The sequence below is a fragment of the Rutidosis leptorrhynchoides genome, chromosome 9 (assembly GCF_046630445.1).
Source record: "Rutidosis leptorrhynchoides isolate AG116_Rl617_1_P2 chromosome 9, CSIRO_AGI_Rlap_v1, whole genome shotgun sequence".
Classification (NCBI taxonomy): domain Eukaryota; kingdom Viridiplantae; phylum Streptophyta; class Magnoliopsida; order Asterales; family Asteraceae; genus Rutidosis; species Rutidosis leptorrhynchoides.
This window is the reverse complement of record NC_092341.1, coordinates 3,037,922-3,056,465: the sequence shown is the minus strand read 5'-3', so window position 1 is coordinate 3,056,465 and position 18,544 is coordinate 3,037,922. Positions and strand designations below refer to the sequence as shown.

Sequence of the window (18,544 nt, the reverse complement as noted above, 5' to 3'; positions counted from 1 at the left end):
CTATGATGAGTTGATTGAGTTAGTTGCCTGCTCAGAAATTTGGCTTCTTCAGTTGAGAAGTCAAAACCAATTGCAGGTTATTTTCACTCTAGTTATTCTTTTTGACTCTCTCTTTTCGACTGAAGCATAGGTCTTTAAATTTACAGGAATTCTTGTTATTTGAGAAGGAATATTCTATAGGGAAGATGGACCTTTTTGAAAAAACGGCTGCTTGATTTTTTGTGTCATGTATTTACTTGTATCATTCCATAGCTAATCAAGCGTTTTGTAACTTCAAAATTCTAAATTTTTTTTTTTTTACTTCAGTATAAGGTCATGTTATATATTGCTTTCATGGCATTTGTTATCAGAATTAAGACCAATTTTAAAACAATTACTCTGTATCTATCTACATATAAAGTCGGTCCAGTTGTAGACAGGTATGCAAAAGAGGGAGCTTCTTTGAGTCTTTTCGATCTGATTGAGCTACACTTGAATTGAACTCGCGCACAGTAAGGTGTTTCAAAAGATAAAAAAGATAATCTGAAGTGTTAATCTGATCTTTGTATTGATTATTGATTAATTTTTACAAATTGAATTGGATTTATGAGATTATACAGCTAAGGTTATATATACAAAGATGTGCAACGGCTCTTTCTACTTTAGGGATGGCTCCATTTAGACTTTTGGAACCCCCTTTACAAAAGTGGAAGTGCAGGCTGCAGTTGACCCGTTAACTTGGCTGTTAGTGTGATCTTGTGACTTGTCTCTAATAGGAAGTGATGAAGTGTGCATCTTCTGATCCTAAGGTTAAATTACCTTAAATGGTAATTTGACCGTTGTTGACTTTTGTGCTTTATTCTAACACTCCCCCTCAAGTTGAATAGTGGGGTTTCCAATGTTCAACTTGCTAAGCACTTCACTGAATAATCTTCCATTGACTGATTTGGTAAGGATGTCTGCTAGTTGGTATTCTGATCTGATAGATGGGAGAGAGATGATTTCACCATCTAGTTTTTCTCGAATAAAATGTCGGTCTATTTCCACATGCTTGGTTCGATCGTGCTAAACTGGATTCTCTGAAATGGCAATTGCTGCTTCATTGTCGCATAAGATTTGAATTGCCTCATTTGGAGGAAAACCGATTTCTGTCAGCAACTTCTTGATCCATAGCGCTTCAACAACCCCTTTTGCTATTCCCCTAAATTCTGACTCGGCAATTGAAAGAGATACAACTTTTTGTTTCTTACTTTTCCATGCCACTAGATTTCCTCCGACAAGTGTGAAGAATCCAGATGTAGATCTTCTATCCCCTTTTTCTCCAGCCCAGCTCGCATCTGTATATATCTGAGTCTTTAGGTGTCCATGTCTCTCAAAAATAACTCCATGATCCGCTGTTTTCTTCAAATATCTGATGATTCTCATTACGGCTTCCAAATGGTGAACCTGTGGTTGATGCATGAATTGACTCACAACTCCAACTGCATGTGCTATATCAGGTCGAGTGTGAGCAAGATAGATGAGTTTCCCCACCATCCTTTGGTATTGCCCTTTATCAGCAAGGTCAGCATCATCTTCCATATACAGTTTCTGGTTTGGAATCATTGGAGTATCGGCTGGTTTGCAATCAATCATACCTGTTTCTGCAAGAAAATCAAGAACATACTTCTTTTGACAGATAAATATTCCCTGTTGCGACCGTAACACCTCAATCCCCAAAAAATATTTAAGTCTGCCCAAGTCTTTCATTTCAAATTCTTTAAACAAGTTTATTTTTAAGTTAGAAATTTCCTCTTTATCATTTCCTGTTATTATCATATCATCAACATAAATGATTAAGCATGTAATTAAATTTCCTTTTCGTTTAAAAAAGAGAGTATGATCCGAGTTACTTTGTTTGAAATCATATTTTTTCATAAATAAAGTAAATCTCCCAAACCAGGCCCGTGGGGATTGTTTTAACCCATATAAAGATTTCTTAAGTCGACAAGCTTCCCCATTTTTGAAGTTTCCGGAGAATCCTGGAGGAGCTTCCATATAGACTTCTTCTTTTAATTCACCATGTAGAAAGACATTCTTCACATCAAATTGGTGAAGTGGCCATTCTTCATTTGCAGCAACTGAGAAAAGAACCCTGATGGTATCAATCTTCGCAACTGGAGAGAAAGTCTCGGAATAATCTATTCCATATTTTTGAGTATATCCCTTGGCAACTAGCCGGGCTTTGTATCTTTCAATGGTACCATCTGGTTTGTATTTTATAGTAAACACCCATCGATTCCCTACTGGTTTCTTTCCTTGAGGAATGACACATTTTTCCCATGTGTCACTTTTCTGGAGTGCTTCCATTTCTTCTTCCATGGCCTTCTTCCATTTTTCAGATTTCATGGCTTGATCAACACTCGCTGGGATTTCTTCAGAATATAAAGCAGAGTTGAATTTTTGTGCTTCACTGGATAGGTTTCCTTGTGCAATATTAGCCATAGGATACCGTGACCTTTGCGCTTCTTTTTCTGGTGAGTATCGTTTAGGTGGGACACCTCTATTGACTCTTTGAGGTAGGACATATCGTTGGGTGGTTTCATCGGAATTAGTGTCATTTTGTTCCTCGTGGGTTTGATGTTCATTGTTCGAGGAGGTTTCAGGAGGTTCGGAATCTTGTGTTGATGTTTCGAGATTTAGTGTTTCGGGATTTGGTGTTTCGGGATTTGGTGTTTCGGGATTTGGTGTTTCTATTTGGATATTATCGGGATTTGGATTTTGGATATTGTCGGGATTTGGACTTTCGGGATTTGGATTTGGTGTTGGAATTTGGATATTATCAGTTTTAGGTGTCCACTGTATCCAACTTAGAGTGTCATCATCCTTTTTCTCCCCCTCGCTCGTAAGTTGGGTATCATAATAATATTCGGTTTCGACAAAGTCACAGTTCATTGTGGTAAAAACATGACGCCTTTTGGGACTGTAACACCGATATCCTTTTTGGTTTATTCCATAACCAACCATGACACATTTTTCCGCACATGGATCTAGTTTGGTACGCTCATGTTTCGGAATATGAACGAAGACCGAGCATCCAAATATTCGAGGTTCAATGCTAAATGAGGTCGGAAGGGTATGGAATTGGGAAAGCGTATCTCTAGGGGTTTTTGTGCCCAAAACCTTAGTAGGTAAACGGTTGATAAGATAGGTAGCGGAAGCAAGGGCTTCGGGCCAAAAACTTTTCGGAGCCTTGGATTCAATTAATAAAGCTCTTGTCATTTCTAAAAGTAGTCGATTTTTACGTTCGGCTATGCCATTTTGCTCGGGAGTATGAGCGCACGAGGTTTGATGAATAATCCCATTATTTTCGCAGAAAAGTTTCATTGATGAGTTTACAAATCACCCCCATTATCGGACCTTAACATTTGTATGTTTTTATTAAATTGGGTTTGTACCATTTTATAAAAGTGAGAAAATTTCTCAAAAACTTCTGATTTGTGGGTGAGAAATAAATCCAAGTCATGCGAGAATGGTCATCAATAAATAGAACAAAATATCGGAAGTTTTTCCCCCCAATGACCGGTGCAGGACCCCATACATCCGAATGGATTAAAGCAAACGGTATATCTTTCCTTGTATTACTAGGTTTAAAAGTATTTCGATGGCTTTTGGCCAAAATACAAGTCTCACAGTTTAAATTAATATTGGATTTAAAAAGACTAGGGAATAAAGCATGTAAGTATCCGGCAGAAGGGTGACCCAACCTTCTATGCCACAACCAAGCTTCCCTCGTAAGTGTCCCATGAGCAAGCATCACGGTACCTTGTTGGGTTACTTCGTTCACATAGTACAACCCGCCCCGTTCAGTACCACGTCCAATAATCACCCCAGTCCTGATATCTTGAAGGATACAGAAAGTGGGGTGTAACAAAACTGAACAATTTAATTCTTTTGTAACGTGGCTAACGGATAAAAGTTTATGAGACAGCGTTGGAATATATAAACAATTAGACAATTTCATTGTTGGAGTAATTTCAATTCTACCACCCCCTTCAACTTGTACAACTCCTCCATTGGCCGTTTGGATTTTATTAACCCGAGGATTTGATTCGGAACAAAAGTCGGATTTTTCAAAACTCATGGTGTGCGTAGCACCACAATCAAAAATCCATTCATTACTCTTTTCGTTGTTTGAAATCATATTAGCTTTTCCGGTATAACCCGAGCTCTTGATTAGATTTTTAAAAATAGTGTTTTGGGCTGGTTTACAAAAGTCTTGGGTCTCGGCTTGAATATTTTTGGTCAAATTGTTTGTATTTATAAGCCCATTCATATTATTTTTACCAAACCCACTTGTTTTCAAGCCCACTTGTTGCAAGTCCACACCATCCTTTTTCCTTTTTTTATTTATTAAAGAATTCTTTTTTTCTTTATTTAAAAACCATCCGTGACTTTTGCAAAAGGGTTGGTTTACTTCTTTTATTTATTAACCTCTCTCTCTTTCTTTTTACTGTACACGCATGATAACCAGATACAGCCTTTTCATCTTTGGGGCTTGTTCCATTTATGCTTTCTTCTACAATCTCATCTAGAAATTGCAGACAATAAAAACGATTCTGGTTCCTCTCATCAATCGGAAGTTTCAAATTAGGGTTTAAGGGATTTATCCCTTCCACCCTTTTTGTCGGTTTTTGCAAGGAATAGGGATTTTTGACTGATGGATCGATAGGAAGTTTCAAATTAGGGTTTAAGGGATTTATCCCTTTCACCCTTTTGGTCGATCCTAGCAAAGACCAGGAATTAAAGGATAGATTTTTACCTCTTGTGGTGTCGTTGCCGCCGGTGACTTTATGATTGACGCCGGTTGCCTCTGCCATCATAGCTCCGCCACGTTGTTGTTTGTGCCACCAATTGGGGTACCCAATAAGCTTAAAACAGTTAATTACTGCGTGTTCTTGCATTCCGCAATAAACACACCTCAGAGGTTGTGGTGGTCTATGGTGGTCGGTGGTGGCAGCCCTTGATTCACTACAAGGAGGTTTTTGACATAAAGCGTCCAGGTAAGTTCTTCCATCTTGTGGGCTATTGAACTTGCTACCGTCTAAAATTGACATGGCAGCTCGGTTCAATTTTGAGCTACCGTCGATTTTAGACATGGTGGCTTTGTTAATGGTAGATGATTGAGCCATTGAAGTGTTACTATGATTCAGAATCAGTACACTCGCTCTGATACCATGTTTCAAAAGATAAAAAAGATAATCTGAAGTGTTAATCTGATCTTTGTATTGATTATTGATTAATTTTTACAAATTGAATTGGATTTATGAGATTATACAGCTAAGGTTATATATACAAAGATGTGCAACGGCTCTTTCTACTTTAGGGATGGCTCCATTTAGACTTTTGGAACCCCCTTTACAAAAGTGGAAGTGCAGGCTGCAGTTGACCCGTTAACTTGGCTGTTAGTGTGATCTTGTGACTTGTCTCTAATAGGAAGTGATGAAGTGTGCATCTTCTGATCCTAAGGTTAAATTACCTTAAATGGTAATTTGACCGTTGTTGACTTTTGTGCTTTATTCTAACATAAGGAGCCCCAAACATGTAACAGCCCTTGAGTGCATACATACGGAGAATAAGATTGAATCTTATTCTTGGTCGTGATCGAAATTTACATTTCATAAACATCTTATTCTTTCATAATCTTTTACGTCTGATTTTTAAAGAAAACGGGTTTGCATTTAAAGCAAACTTGACTTTATCAAAACTGACTTCTGATATTGAAAAATTGGATGTTAAAGTACAAGACAGTGCTTTAAATTTCAAATTTAAGCAAGTTGCACACTTCCATCACTCAAAAAATCAGCCTCTAGTCATAAAAGATCATTTCCAACATAAATGCCTCCTAAAATGAAAGTTGGATTACTGCACAATTAGTGCAGATATCTGCAATTAGTTCCATAGTGGCACCTTCCTTGCGCATAATATCTGCACAGCTGCTGCTTGTGTCCCTGATAGTGCCCCCCTATTGGTAAATGGACATTGTTGTCTTGTTGCAAACTATAGCTTGGTGGTCGATTATGTGAATGGTAGTTTCTTGTCTCGTGATCATAGTCGTGCCTCCTTTCATAGTGTCCTCTTGGTGAATGGCCACCATTGTTGTATTGCTGCAAACTATAGCTTGGTGGTCGATTATGTGAACGGTAGTTTCTTGTCTCGTGATCATATTCATGCCTCCTTTCATAGTATCTTGAAGGATGGAAGTTCATCTCTTGTTCAACCTGCATGTTGGCTAACGGATGCCTCCCTAAAACCCCTTTTTTGAAGGAACCATTTGGCTCCCCTCGACCTCTTATAACGTTAGAGTTAACGTTTTCTTTATATGAACCTCCGTGATGATCATGGACCATGCTGGCTAACGGATGGCTACCTAAAACCCCTTTAAATGGTGCACCTGCATGTTGAACTAAATTATTCTGTGAATCCTGTTTTGTAGGGTACCTCGAATGAATTACTGGACGCGGTGGAGATGTCTTCCTAGTCTTCTCTTCATTGTCATTCTGGATTTTCCCTTTTAATGCCCTGAGATAAAATAACTTGTCAAGATTGTTTTTTGTGCTGCCACAGGCTAAACTCTTATTTCATAATTAACGTAGCTGGTCTACCTGCTTTCCCTGAGTGCCTTTTTTGCTTCCTTCTCTTGAAGACGAGCTTCCCTACTAGTTCGTGCTGCATTACCTCTACAATGTTTTTCAGATAATATTTTCTCCCTTTGACTTTCATCTTCCCATCTCTATGAATTAAGATCATGTTAGACATGTTTAGGTCAAAAGCTATGTAACTTTCAAGAATTTCAATGTGAAATAAAAGCATACAGACCTGCCTCATTGTCTTTAACCTATATAGGTTTCGGCCTTTGATGAGTAGAGGATGAAGGGGAGGGAGTGGTTTAACTCCTTTGCTCCATAAAACCTCGATCTAACAATTTTAACAATAGAATTCAGAAACTTACAGATATACAAGAATTAGAAACTTTTGGCTGCAATTAATATATTTAAAGAATAAGTAGCTCACTGTAAATGTATGTTGTTGCTTAGCAGCACCATAGCTTTCTTTAACAATCCTACCAGCTACAACCCTCGTGCCACAAGGAGGACCACTTGCACTTCTTGAAGCAATATTGAACCTAATACATGAAACAATGTAAACAATATCTTCGATGAATATCAACCGACTAAACATTGGCAGAAGGCGATATATTTGTTAGGCTATAAAACATTTCAATCATCAAAGTTCCATTTATATGGTGTCCGACTGTCTGGTTTCATCTACTTGTTGGGATAGCAATAATAATAATAATAATAATATAATAATAATAATAATAATAGTCTTACAAAATAAATATAAAAATGTATCATGGTTGTATTCACGAATGGATACTTACATTTCATAAACATTCTGTTCAAACATAACAACATCTCCAGTGCATGCATCACCTGCACCAGTTGAGTTACTTCACTTGTCAGTAGACTTACCAAATGAAACAGATGATGAAAAGCAGAAACAGAACATAAAATAGATACATTATACGGAGTAATAGTGAATGACAAGACAAACAATTGAGGTTTATAATATAAAGCATGACGTACCTTTACAATTCATAACAAAACTGGATGCGGGATACTTATGTTCTCCCCCACCGTTCACAATACTGGTACCACACATAATAATTAATATTCCAGATTAATATTACAACGGTTATAGATTAATCGAAGGAATAAGAACAAAAGCATTGTGAATTCGAAAAGTACTCTGTATTACCTAATGTGCTCCTTAATACGGTGAATGAGGACGTCTTTTTTGCCCGTTAATCTTAAACCGTGTTTTCTTAGATACAGCTTACATTGTTCCACTTTCAGTTTCTCCAGTTGACCACCTACCCATAAAAAAATAAAAACAAAAAATTCATTCAGGCATTTCAACACACACGTTCTCTTCGTCTATCAATTAAAAAAAAAAAAAAAAAAAAAAAGTTTTATTTTCCTGAATAGCCTTCAACTATCTTTTGAACAATCTCAAAACTTTTCTGGTCTTTAACATCAAACTCAAGCACGTCGATCTGAGTACAATCATCATCCTCAATCACTTTCCCAGAAACTCTGAAAATATAAAATAAAATTAAAAAGCAGAAATTTTCTGAGAAAATGCGTTGGAAACAATGAAACTAAGAATATACATACCGAGATCTAGATTTCTTCATGATGGAAAGATTAGAGAATGTAGATCGAATATCAAAGGTTGGGTCGTGCTGAGAATCATCAGAATCGCAAGTGTCAGTTTCTGATTCGATATCTTGAAAGTAATATTGAGTAGCCATTTCTATTTTATGATTTCAGAAGCTGTTACCAAGATATAAGCTGTTACAATATTTTGAAATGGTATGGTATGGTATGGCATTGAGATTGGTATTTTATCTAGGGTTAGGGTTAAAGACGTGGTTAACGGTCGAATTTTATTTTTGACCAGATTTTAAATAGGCTGTTGGAAGAGAGCCATAGGGCAAGTAAATTGCTATCTCCCTCTCATCATTATAAATAGACAAAATTGCCCATTTCGTCACTGTGTTTTTCACTTTTTGCCCGTTTCATCCCTGTATTTTATTTTCTGCATTCTTATTCTATGAGATGATCAAGACGGTTTATACTTGATGGGGTGTTGATTGCAAATGAAACATTAAATTATCTTAAAAACAAACATCTCAAGAGCTTTATATTCAAAGTGGATTTCGAAAAGGCGTTTGATAGTCTAAATTGGGATTTTTTTAATGGAGGTTATGACGAGTATGGGGTTTGGTGACAAGTGGAAAAAATGGATTCTCTGTTGCCTAAATTTGGCTTCGGTGTTGATATTGATTAACGGGCCTCCCACAAAAGAATTCAAGTTGGGTAGAGGGGTTAGACAAGGCGATCCCCTCTCTCCTTTTCTTTTCATTCTTGCTTCGGAAGGTTTAAATATATTAACCAAGTCGGCTTTCGAGATAGGTTATTTCAAAGGTGTGGAAGTCGGAAAAGACAAAATTAATATTACTCATTTGCAATACGTTGATGATACTATGTTTTCGGTAATTGGAGCAAAAGAAATGTTAAAAACTTGATGAAGATATTGATGTGTTTTGAACTTGCTTCGGGTCTTCGAGTTAAATTCCAAAAAAGTATGATTTATGGGGTTGGTGTTCAAGATGATGAGATTCAAAGGATGGCTGATCAAATTAGGTGTCAAATGGGGAAACTCCCATTTACGTATCTCGGCCTAACGGTTGGATCTAATATGAAAAAGTTTAGTGATTGGAAACCGGTCATAGAAAAATTCAATTCGAGATTATCGGAGTGGAAAGCAAGAGCGATTTCGTTTGGTGGAAGATTGACTTTGGTGAAGTCGGTTTTAAATAGTCTTCCATTGTATTACTTCTCAATCTATCGTGCACCGTCGTGTGTCATTAATGAGTTAGAACGTGTGAAGAGAAATTTTTTTGGGGGCGGGAACAATACCGACAAAAAAATGTCGTGGGATAAATGGGATAAAGTGTTATTACCTTTTGATTCGGGAGGTCTAAACATCGGATCTCTAAAATGTAAAAATCTTGCTTTATTAGGGAAATGGAGATGACGGTTTCACACTGAATCCGACTCTTTATGGGCCAAGGTCATTATGAGCTTATACGGTCCATGCGGTGGTTTCGATGTTGATTCCTCTCATCGTCATTTCTCTAATCGTGGTACATGGAAGGAAATTATTTGTGCAGGAAAAAACTTGGATAACATGGGAATTCCTTTCAGTGAATCTTTTGTCAAATCTGTTGGAAATGGTGCTCTTACTTCATTCTGAGATGACGAATGGATTGGTGGCGTAAGATTAAAAGAAAAGTTCAAGAGGTTGTATCAAGTAGAAACAGTGAAAGCTGCTACAGTTCGAGATAGAATATCAAAAAACGGAGCAGAAAATGTATTACGATGGTGTTGGACAAGACCTCCTTCAGGCCGAGCTTTGGATGAGCTAGAAACGTTATGTAACATGATTAGTTGTTTTGTTTTTGAAAACGGTGTGGGTTAAGATTCAAATCATAATATTCAAAGGTTAATCACTTTGTTTTGGTGATGACACACAAGAACCTAGTAGTTAATCTTATGTAGGACGACATGAGTTCATAAGCCTAAACTATCTCTAGCAAAAGACCAACACATAAGCAATTATCTTGGTAAAAATGCTACACGGCTGTACTACGGTCGACCGTGAAACCAACCGTGTGTGTCCTGTATCAACGACTTCAAGATTTTCTAAAACTGTAAATCTACGGCTGACTTCACGGACGACCACAGCCCGATCGCAGTTTTCTCTGTTACCAAATTCATCCACTTTAAGATAAACCACTTTGAGGCATCTATAATTTATGAAACCTTTTTAAACACACTTATAATAGTTGCCCTTTTTGATCTCAAAATAGTTTTGAACCAAAAGATGTTAATTTTTACTAATCACACCTACTGACATCTTAATGACACTTTAAGCTTGATTTAGGCTAAAACACTCAAGTGTCATATCTCTTTATCCTAATCCATAGTGTCATTTAAACATACTAATAATGGTCATTAAAGTCCCAATTAAAGAGTTGCTCTCCCATTGATTTTATGTATCATTATTTGTATGAAAATGTAATTAGCTCAAGCCTAGTCAAGATGTAACAAGAATAATTATGTTCAAACTAGTTCATTTAAGTTGTAACAATGTTCTAAAAAGAAAGAAACTCCCATAAGCTAAATGACAAGTGATTAAGAAAGGTTGATGAAGATTTTGGAAGATAATGGTTTGTCAAGAGACAAAATCTGTAATTACCTCTTTTGGTAATCAATGACAAATGGTCAAAGATTAAATACTTTCTTCTTTAATGGACATGTCAACTTCCAAGCTTATTAAAGGTAATGAGGATAATTTCAGAAGTAATTGGCCTTTAGTTGCAGCTATTCAACAAGGGAAAATGACAATTTTCAAAGGACAAAAACGGCCATAAGAATCAGATGTCAGAGGTACACGGTCGAACCACGGTCGACCGTACAGTGAGCCGTATGACTTTCAGGCAGATTTCTCTTTCCTATAAAAGCCAAGCCTTGAAGCATTTGAAGACTCACTTCTTGCACTCATATTTTCTCATACTTACTGATGTCATTCTTATAATTAATTTGTAATCTTTTAGAGTGATTCTAGCAAGAGTACTTGTAAGCTTAAAGTTGTAAGTTTACTTGTAAACTATCTTCTTAAAGGGATCTAGAGGACAGTTGTGATTTCACTAGGATAGTTCATTAGGATCTTGTGGTAAGAGCTATAGGTGTTTGTGAAGTCTTCAAAGGGACGTAAGAGTTCACAAGGTGCGGCTTATCGAAGTACTAGTGTTGTATCCGGACACTCCACAGAGTTTGGAGTATCATAGTGAAGAAAAATCTCAATTCGTAGAATTGAGGAGTGGATTAAGGAAGATTAGTTAACATCTTCTCGAACCACTATAAATCGTTGTGTTTGTTCTCTCTTCCCTTATATTTTAATTACGATTTGTCATATATTTGTATTATTAGCATTATTAGAGAACATACATTTCAAATCACACTATATCAAGTTCAAGTTCAACAAAACGCAAAGAAAATTTTGAAAAATCGACTAACTATTCACCCCCCCCCCCCTCTCTAGTTACTTACAAACAGTGAGGTTAATTCGTGGAAATGGAACATGGTGTCGAGTGGCATATTCATAGCGAAGGAATTGCGTATAAAAATTGAAGAAAAAGTCAACGAAGGGAATTCATTATATGTCGAGACTCAACAAAACAATTTGGTGCCAAAAAAGATTGAAATATTCGTATGGAGAGCAAGGCTTAGAAGATTAGCGGTACAAATGGAACTAGATAAACGAGGTTTGGACCTCCATTCGGTTCTTTGTCCTTTATGTGATGATATTACCGAATCGGTGGATCACTCGTTAATCTTATGCAAGCACGTGATGGAGGTATGGGATAGGATTCACAAATGGTGGAGATTCTCGCATGTGTCAAACTTGAGTGTAAGTGAAGCTTTTCTTGGAAGATCTACACATTCACTAACGCCTCTTCAATCTAAAGTGTGCAAACGGTTGAATGGGCAAGTGGTTACCTCATTTGGAAAAATCGGAATCAAAAAATTTTCAAAAATAAATCGTGCAGTGGCCCGGTAGCGTTAAATGAGATACAAGTTAAGTCTTTTGAGTGGATATCAAGAAGGATCAAAGGGAAATCGATAGATTGGTTAACGTGGTTATCAAACCCGAAATCGTGTTTTTCTTAATTGTATCCTAGTTTTCGTGAATGTTTTCTCAACATCCTTTTATGTAGTCGTGTATGTCTGGATACTGGCCTTTTAGAAGGTCCTTGTGGTTGTATGTTTTTTTGGTTGAAATAAAAATTTTGCTTTTAAAAAAAAAAAAAACATTTTTTCTCGAGACAGAAATTATAGATGATGTATAATTTTAGGTGCTTTATGCTTAAATATAATGGAAAGTAATCATTTGCTATAAATACCTTTCGAACCCTACCAGTTCAACATTGTTAGCCATTATATTGTTATATGTTCAAGCAAGTTGTGAAATACTCTCACTAGGTCATTTGGAACAAACATTCAATGTCATTACAACTTGTGAAATTTTCAGATCATTTTATTCACTACTCTCACCTACACAATCGAGTTATGAATTCAAGGTCGAACATGTAGTATCATAGCAGAAGAGGTGACTAGATTCATCTCATATCAATTTCTCATTGTTAGATGTGTGTTTTTGTGAAACTTTTATGATCCTGAGATAGTATTGACTAAAGGAATCGAATATGAGAAATTAAAAAGTGTTATAAATTGATATAACTTGTGACAGTCTTGTTTATAAATTATGTATTAATATTTAGTAATAGTTAATTAGGCTAGATGACTATATCTAAGGTTATGAGGTGAATTTGATCAAAACATAGCTACAATACTCGTACGAAAGGTGTTGCTGAGTTTGATTCAGATTCCGTGAATTAAGAGGTAATTTGATAGGATCTGGGTTCTTTTTTATCGCTTTTAGGTCTATAATAGATTTAAGTCTAGTATTCGTGCTAAATAAACGCTGAAATGATGAATTAGAAGAAATTGATGTCTACAAAAACCATGAGAGAGAGTGTGAGAGAGAGTGTGAGGAGAGAGAGTGAGAAACACAAGCAACTGGGCAGGGTATGATTCGAAGCCTGATCGATTCAAAGGAGGACTACCGGGCGATTCTTCAAGATCAAACAGAAACCATTGGACTTCTTTCATATTCTTTAATTACCCAGAGGGGTGGAATATGGAAAATTTATGGAAAACCTTCAAGTCTTATGGCAATCTCAAAGACATTTACATGGTTGGAAAGAGGCTAAGGTGTGGGCATCGGTTTGCCTTCGCAAGATTCAGTGACGTTTCTAATGTTGACAGGTTACTAACGTCATTAGAACGCATCTCCTTCGATGGCAACCCAATTAGAATCTTCAAGGCAATCGACAAAGAAAAGGTGAAAAATGGGTCTCGGTATACAAGAGGGGGTAATGCTAATCACTTCAACAATGCATTCACCGATGGTAGGAGTTTCAACGAGGTGGCTAGAACCCCGAAAAAGGATCTGAGATTTGACTTGAACAAGAAAAAGGAAGATCTCAGGTTCAAGCTTAAGGGTGGTAAAAAACAACAGGAAGATAATAAACAACAAGAAGATGATTCTTTGAAGGATGAAAGAGTGGTGATGATAAAAAAAACTGATAGTAACAATGATTTCTTTGATAGAAGTGTTGTGGTGAAACTAAATAGGATTGAACTCCTTAATCAATTTGAGTCCTTGTGCCGAGCTGAAGGAATGGATGATTTCACATTAAAGTATCTTGGTGGTATGGAAGTGTTGGTAATATGTAGGTATGTCAAAGCTGCAGATGCCATTATCAATAATGAAAATCATGCTATTAGAAGATGGTGCTCAAAGATTTTACGCTTTGATAATAAATATTGGCAATCTGCTGGTAGGTTGGTATGGATTGATATCAAGGGTGTTCCGGCAAAATACTGGAACGAACAAGTGTTCTCGGAAATTGCAGAAAAATGGGGGAAGGTTGTCAATATGGAAAACTGCAAAATTACATCCGATAATCAAAACTTGTTAACAGGACACGTTCTTATTCACATGGCGGACATGAATCATGTGGACGGGAATGCAAAATTAATAGTTGATAACCTTGTTTTCACCTCGGCTACGGTGAAGGAAAACTCAAATCGTTTAATTCATCTTGAATCGGATTTGTCTGATTCTAAATGGGTAGACTGTGATAACATCGATCCAAATTCGGATGATGATTTTATCGATGACACTTTCGACATCAACGATGAAGATGATGATTTTCCAGATTTTGAAGATGGTCCTGTTTTTGGTCAAAAGATCAATCTAAACGATGAAATTTCTTCTCCGATGATAAATCCGGTAAACGTTAATACTCCGGCGATGAGGGATGCTGAAGATGAAGAGTCAAGGAATTTGAATGGAGAGGTGGAGCCCAATGATAACAGTGTAGTGGAAGAGTCACAAAGCATTAACGTTGGAGTGGAGCTCAATAATGATACAATTGTTGTGGAACCACAAAACATCAATGATGATGATTGTGTAGTGGCAGTGGAGCCCAATAATGGTAACGTTGGAGATAATGTAGTGGAAGAGCCACCAAATCTTGACTTTGATAGTAATTGTGAAATTCTTTTGTCTCCCAAAGCAACCAATACAGTAAATGACTCAAATTCTTTCTTTGATGGGCCTACTCAAGTTGTGGATGAGGCCTACAGCCCATTAAGGAATGTTATATTAGATTTTGAGATTACCAAAAACAAAGTGGGCAGCCCAGTTTACCATAATGATGAGGCCCAAAAAGTTAATGTGGTTAATGTGCCTGTGGTGTCGAATCCAAGAGAAAAAACTACATCCAGTCCTGTTCAAGACAACACAAAGAATAAAAAGGATATGAGATATGTTACAAAGAAAAAAGAAACTAGGGCGAATAAGGAAAAAAATAACAGAGGATCTTTAAAGAATGATTGTTGTTTTACCAAGCTTCGCAATTGGAAAGCTTCATCAAGGCTATTGAACCTGAAGACCGTAGCAAGAAGAGATAAAGAAAACAATGATCCTATCAAGTCTACTTGCACCTCGTGTGCAAACGCTACCGTGCCAAAACAGTCAAAATTATCCCGTGCAAATGTTTCAAATCCCAAACCGTCAAAATTGTCCAGCTCCCATGTATCCAGGCAAGTTTCTGAATCTAGTAATAATTCGTTTTCAATTAATAATGAAGGGATTCAGGATTTCAGTCGACAATTGGGACTGAAGTGGGTGGAAAAACCCACTAAGTAGGTTGCTGCCCCATATGTCTGTTTCATTTTTATTAATCAATTTTAATGAAGATGCTTTCACTTAATATAAGGGGTTTTGGATCGGGGAAAGACAGTAAAATCGGTTGGTTAAAAAGCCTGTGTCGTTTTGAAAAACCAAACTTGTTAGCTCTCCAGGAAACTAAGTTACATACTGTTAATTTAGAATGGATTCGTGGTATTTGGGGAAACAGTGCGTGTAACTTTACTCAAAAAGAGATGGTTGGGAAGTCGGGAGGTCATATTATAATCTGGGACACTAATGTATTTGATGTCACTAATTCTTATGTTTCTGACTTCTGTATTGGTATCCGAGGAAACTGGGTTCAAAATGGTGGTGTTTTCAACATTGTAAATGTATACGGCCCTCATGATGATTTCAACAAACAAAGATTATGGGATCTATTGTACAATTCTGTCATGTCAAAAGTCAATGACGCTTGGGTTATTTGCGGTGATTTCAATGAAGTGCGAATGGAGGACGAAAGAATGAACTGTAACTTTATCGAGAGTAGGGTAAAAAAATTTAACAATTTCATCGAAAAGGCCAAACTGATTGACATTCCTCTTGGTGGTAGAAAGTACACTAGAATTAGTGATGATGGTCTCAAGTTTAGTAAGTTGGATCGGTTTCTAGTTAATGATAGCTTTCATACTTTATGGTGTTGTCTTTCGGTGGTCGCACTTGATCGAAAGCAATCTGATCATTGCCCTATTGTTCTAAAAGATGATGTAAAAAATTTTGGTCCTAAACCCATTAAAATCTTCGATGATTGGCTTGATATTGATGGTGTAGAACAAGTTATAAAAGAAGTTTGGGGATCTAGTGGTGGGGGAGGTTCGCGGAAAGATTGTTGCTTAAGAAATAAGATGAAAAATACAAAGCTCGCTTTAAAAGAAAAAAGTCAACAAAAATTTGGCAACTTAGAAGGGGAAATCGAGACCTTTAAAGGAATTGCAAACGCTCTTGAATTAAAGGCTGAATTAGGGTTAATAAGTGATGACGAAAGGGTTCAATGGCTAAATGCTAGAAAGGAATGGTTTCAAAGGGAAAAAATTAAAGTCAACATGTTGAAACAAAAAGCTCGGGTGCGGTGGATTCATGAAGGGGATGAGAATTCCAAATTCTTTCACACTTTAATTAGAAGAGGGTATAATAAAAATAACATCCGGGGTCTTTCTATTAATGGGGTATGGAGCGAGGATCCTTCTGAAATTAAAGAGGCAATTTATAATCATTACAAAGATATATTTGAAGATCACACGGTTTCGAGGCCTAGTCTCATTGATTTAGCATACCCTTCGTTGACAGTTGAAGAAGCGGGGAGTCTTGAAATTCCAATTAGTGAAGAGGAGATTCTTCAAGCAATAAGTGATTGTGGTAGCACTAAAGCTCCGGGCCTGGATGGTTTTAATTTAAGGTTCTTTAAGAAATTTTGGGATGTTATCAAAGTCGATGTCGTTAATGCCATATCATGGTTTTGGAGCAATGGGGAATTTTCGAGGGGGTGCAACGCTTCATTTGTTACTTTAATTCCGAAAAAAAATGACCCAATTAACCTTAGTGATTACCGGCCTATTAGTCTCATCGGAAGTTTTTACAAAATCGTTGCTAAAATACTTTCCAACAGATTAAGAAAGGTAATTCCAAGACTTGTCGGTTCAGAACAAAGTGCTTTTCTAAAAGAAAGATATATCTTGGATGGTGTTCTTATAGCTAATGAATCTCTTGAATACATGAAGGTCCAAAAGAAAAAAGGTATAATTTTTAAGGTTGATTTTGAAAAAGCTTTTGATAGCTTGAATTGGGATTTCCTCATGGAAGTCATGGCTAGTATGGGGTTCGGTGTTAAATGGAGAAAATGGATTTTATCTTGTCTAAAGTCGGCTAGCATTTCTATCTTAGTAAATGGATCCCCTACTAGAGAGTTCTCTATTGGTAGGGGTGTGCGGCAAGGTGATCCCTTGTCCCCTTTCTTGTTCATCCTCGCCGCTGAAGGCCTAAACATTCTCACTAAAGCCGCGGTAGATCGAGGTCTTTTCAAAGGTGTCGAAATTGGGAAGGACAAAATTTTGGTTTCCCATTTGCAATACGCCGATGATACCATCTTCTTTGGAGAATGGTCTAGATTAAACGCACGTAATCTTCTAAATGTTCTTAAATGTTTTGAATTGGCCTCGGGGTTAAAAGTAAATCTTCAAAAAAGTTGTCTTTTTGGTGTTGGTGTTAATTCGGTTGAGGTAGAAGATCTTGCTAGACGTATGGGATGTAAAGCCGGGAAATTTCCTTTTATTTACCTCGGTCTTCCTATTGGTGCAAAAATGAAGAAATTGAGCGATTGGGCGCCGGTAATTGATAAATTCAAAAAAAAATTATCGGCTTGGAAAATGAAAACGTTGTCCTATGGTGGAAGATTGGTTCTTTTAAAATCGGTTCTTAGTAGTCTTCCTTTGTATTACTTCTCGCTCTTTCGTACCCCGCCTTGTGTGCTTAAATTACTCGAGAGTGTGAGACGCATTTTCTTTTGGGGAGGGGATCTTACGAGCTCTAAAATGTCTTGGGTTAAATGGGAATCTATTCTTTTACCTTACGGGTCGGGCGGGCTAAATATTGGGTCGTTAAAAAGCAAAAACCTAGCCCTTTTGGGCAAATGGTGGTGGAGGTTTAAAACCGAATCCAATAGCTTATGGACCAAAATTATTCGTAGCATATATGGAATTGACGGACGCTTGCGGTCGGGAGGTGGGCATGACCATCTTTCGGCCTCAGGTACTTGGAACAACATAATTCTTGCAGGTAACAAAATTGAGGAAGCTCAAGTGCCTTTCATTCAATCTTTTCAAAAATCAATCGGTGACGGAAGATCGACTTTATTTTGGAAGGACATTTGGTGTGGTTCGGTGTGTTTCAAAGACTCGTTTCCAAGGCTTTATAGGCTTGATTGCAACAAAGATGCGATGGTAAGAGACAGAATTATAGTAGACGACATCAACAGAGATAGAAACATGGCAGATGGCATCGGCAACAATTCGGGCAGTTTCAATTGGTGCTGGTCACGCGAACCAAGGGGTCGCACAGCGGGTGAATTCGATGA

At 37.1% G+C, this 18,544-nt stretch overlaps 2 protein-coding genes across 2 annotated transcripts; one reads left to right on the top strand and one right to left on the bottom strand.

Annotated features, from left to right (window-relative positions):
* Positions 1-5,891: 5,891 nt before the first annotated feature.
* Positions 5,892-7,895, bottom strand: LOC139866620 (uncharacterized; the record flags this gene model as incomplete). The annotated part of the gene is made up of 7 exons (XM_071854909.1): positions 5,892-6,540; positions 6,624-6,751; positions 6,838-6,936; positions 7,033-7,144; positions 7,403-7,454; positions 7,608-7,669; positions 7,780-7,895. Coding segments are annotated over 7 exons (1,218 nt in total), but the record flags the coding sequence as incomplete, so codon positions are not given.
* Positions 7,896-8,782: 887 nt separating this feature from the next.
* Positions 8,783-9,112, top strand: LOC139866618 (uncharacterized mitochondrial protein AtMg01250-like). The gene has a single exon (XM_071854908.1). It carries the CDS (start codon positions 8,783-8,785, stop codon positions 9,110-9,112), a length of 330 nt encoding a protein of 109 aa, XP_071711009.1.
* The last annotated feature ends 9,432 nt before the right edge of the window (positions 9,113-18,544 follow it).

Bases quoted from the DNA above. Each gene is read 5' to 3' on its own strand.
- LOC139866618 (XM_071854908.1), top strand. From the start codon at position 8,783: ATGGAGGTTATGACGAGTATGGGGTTTGGTGACAAGTGGAAAAAATGG.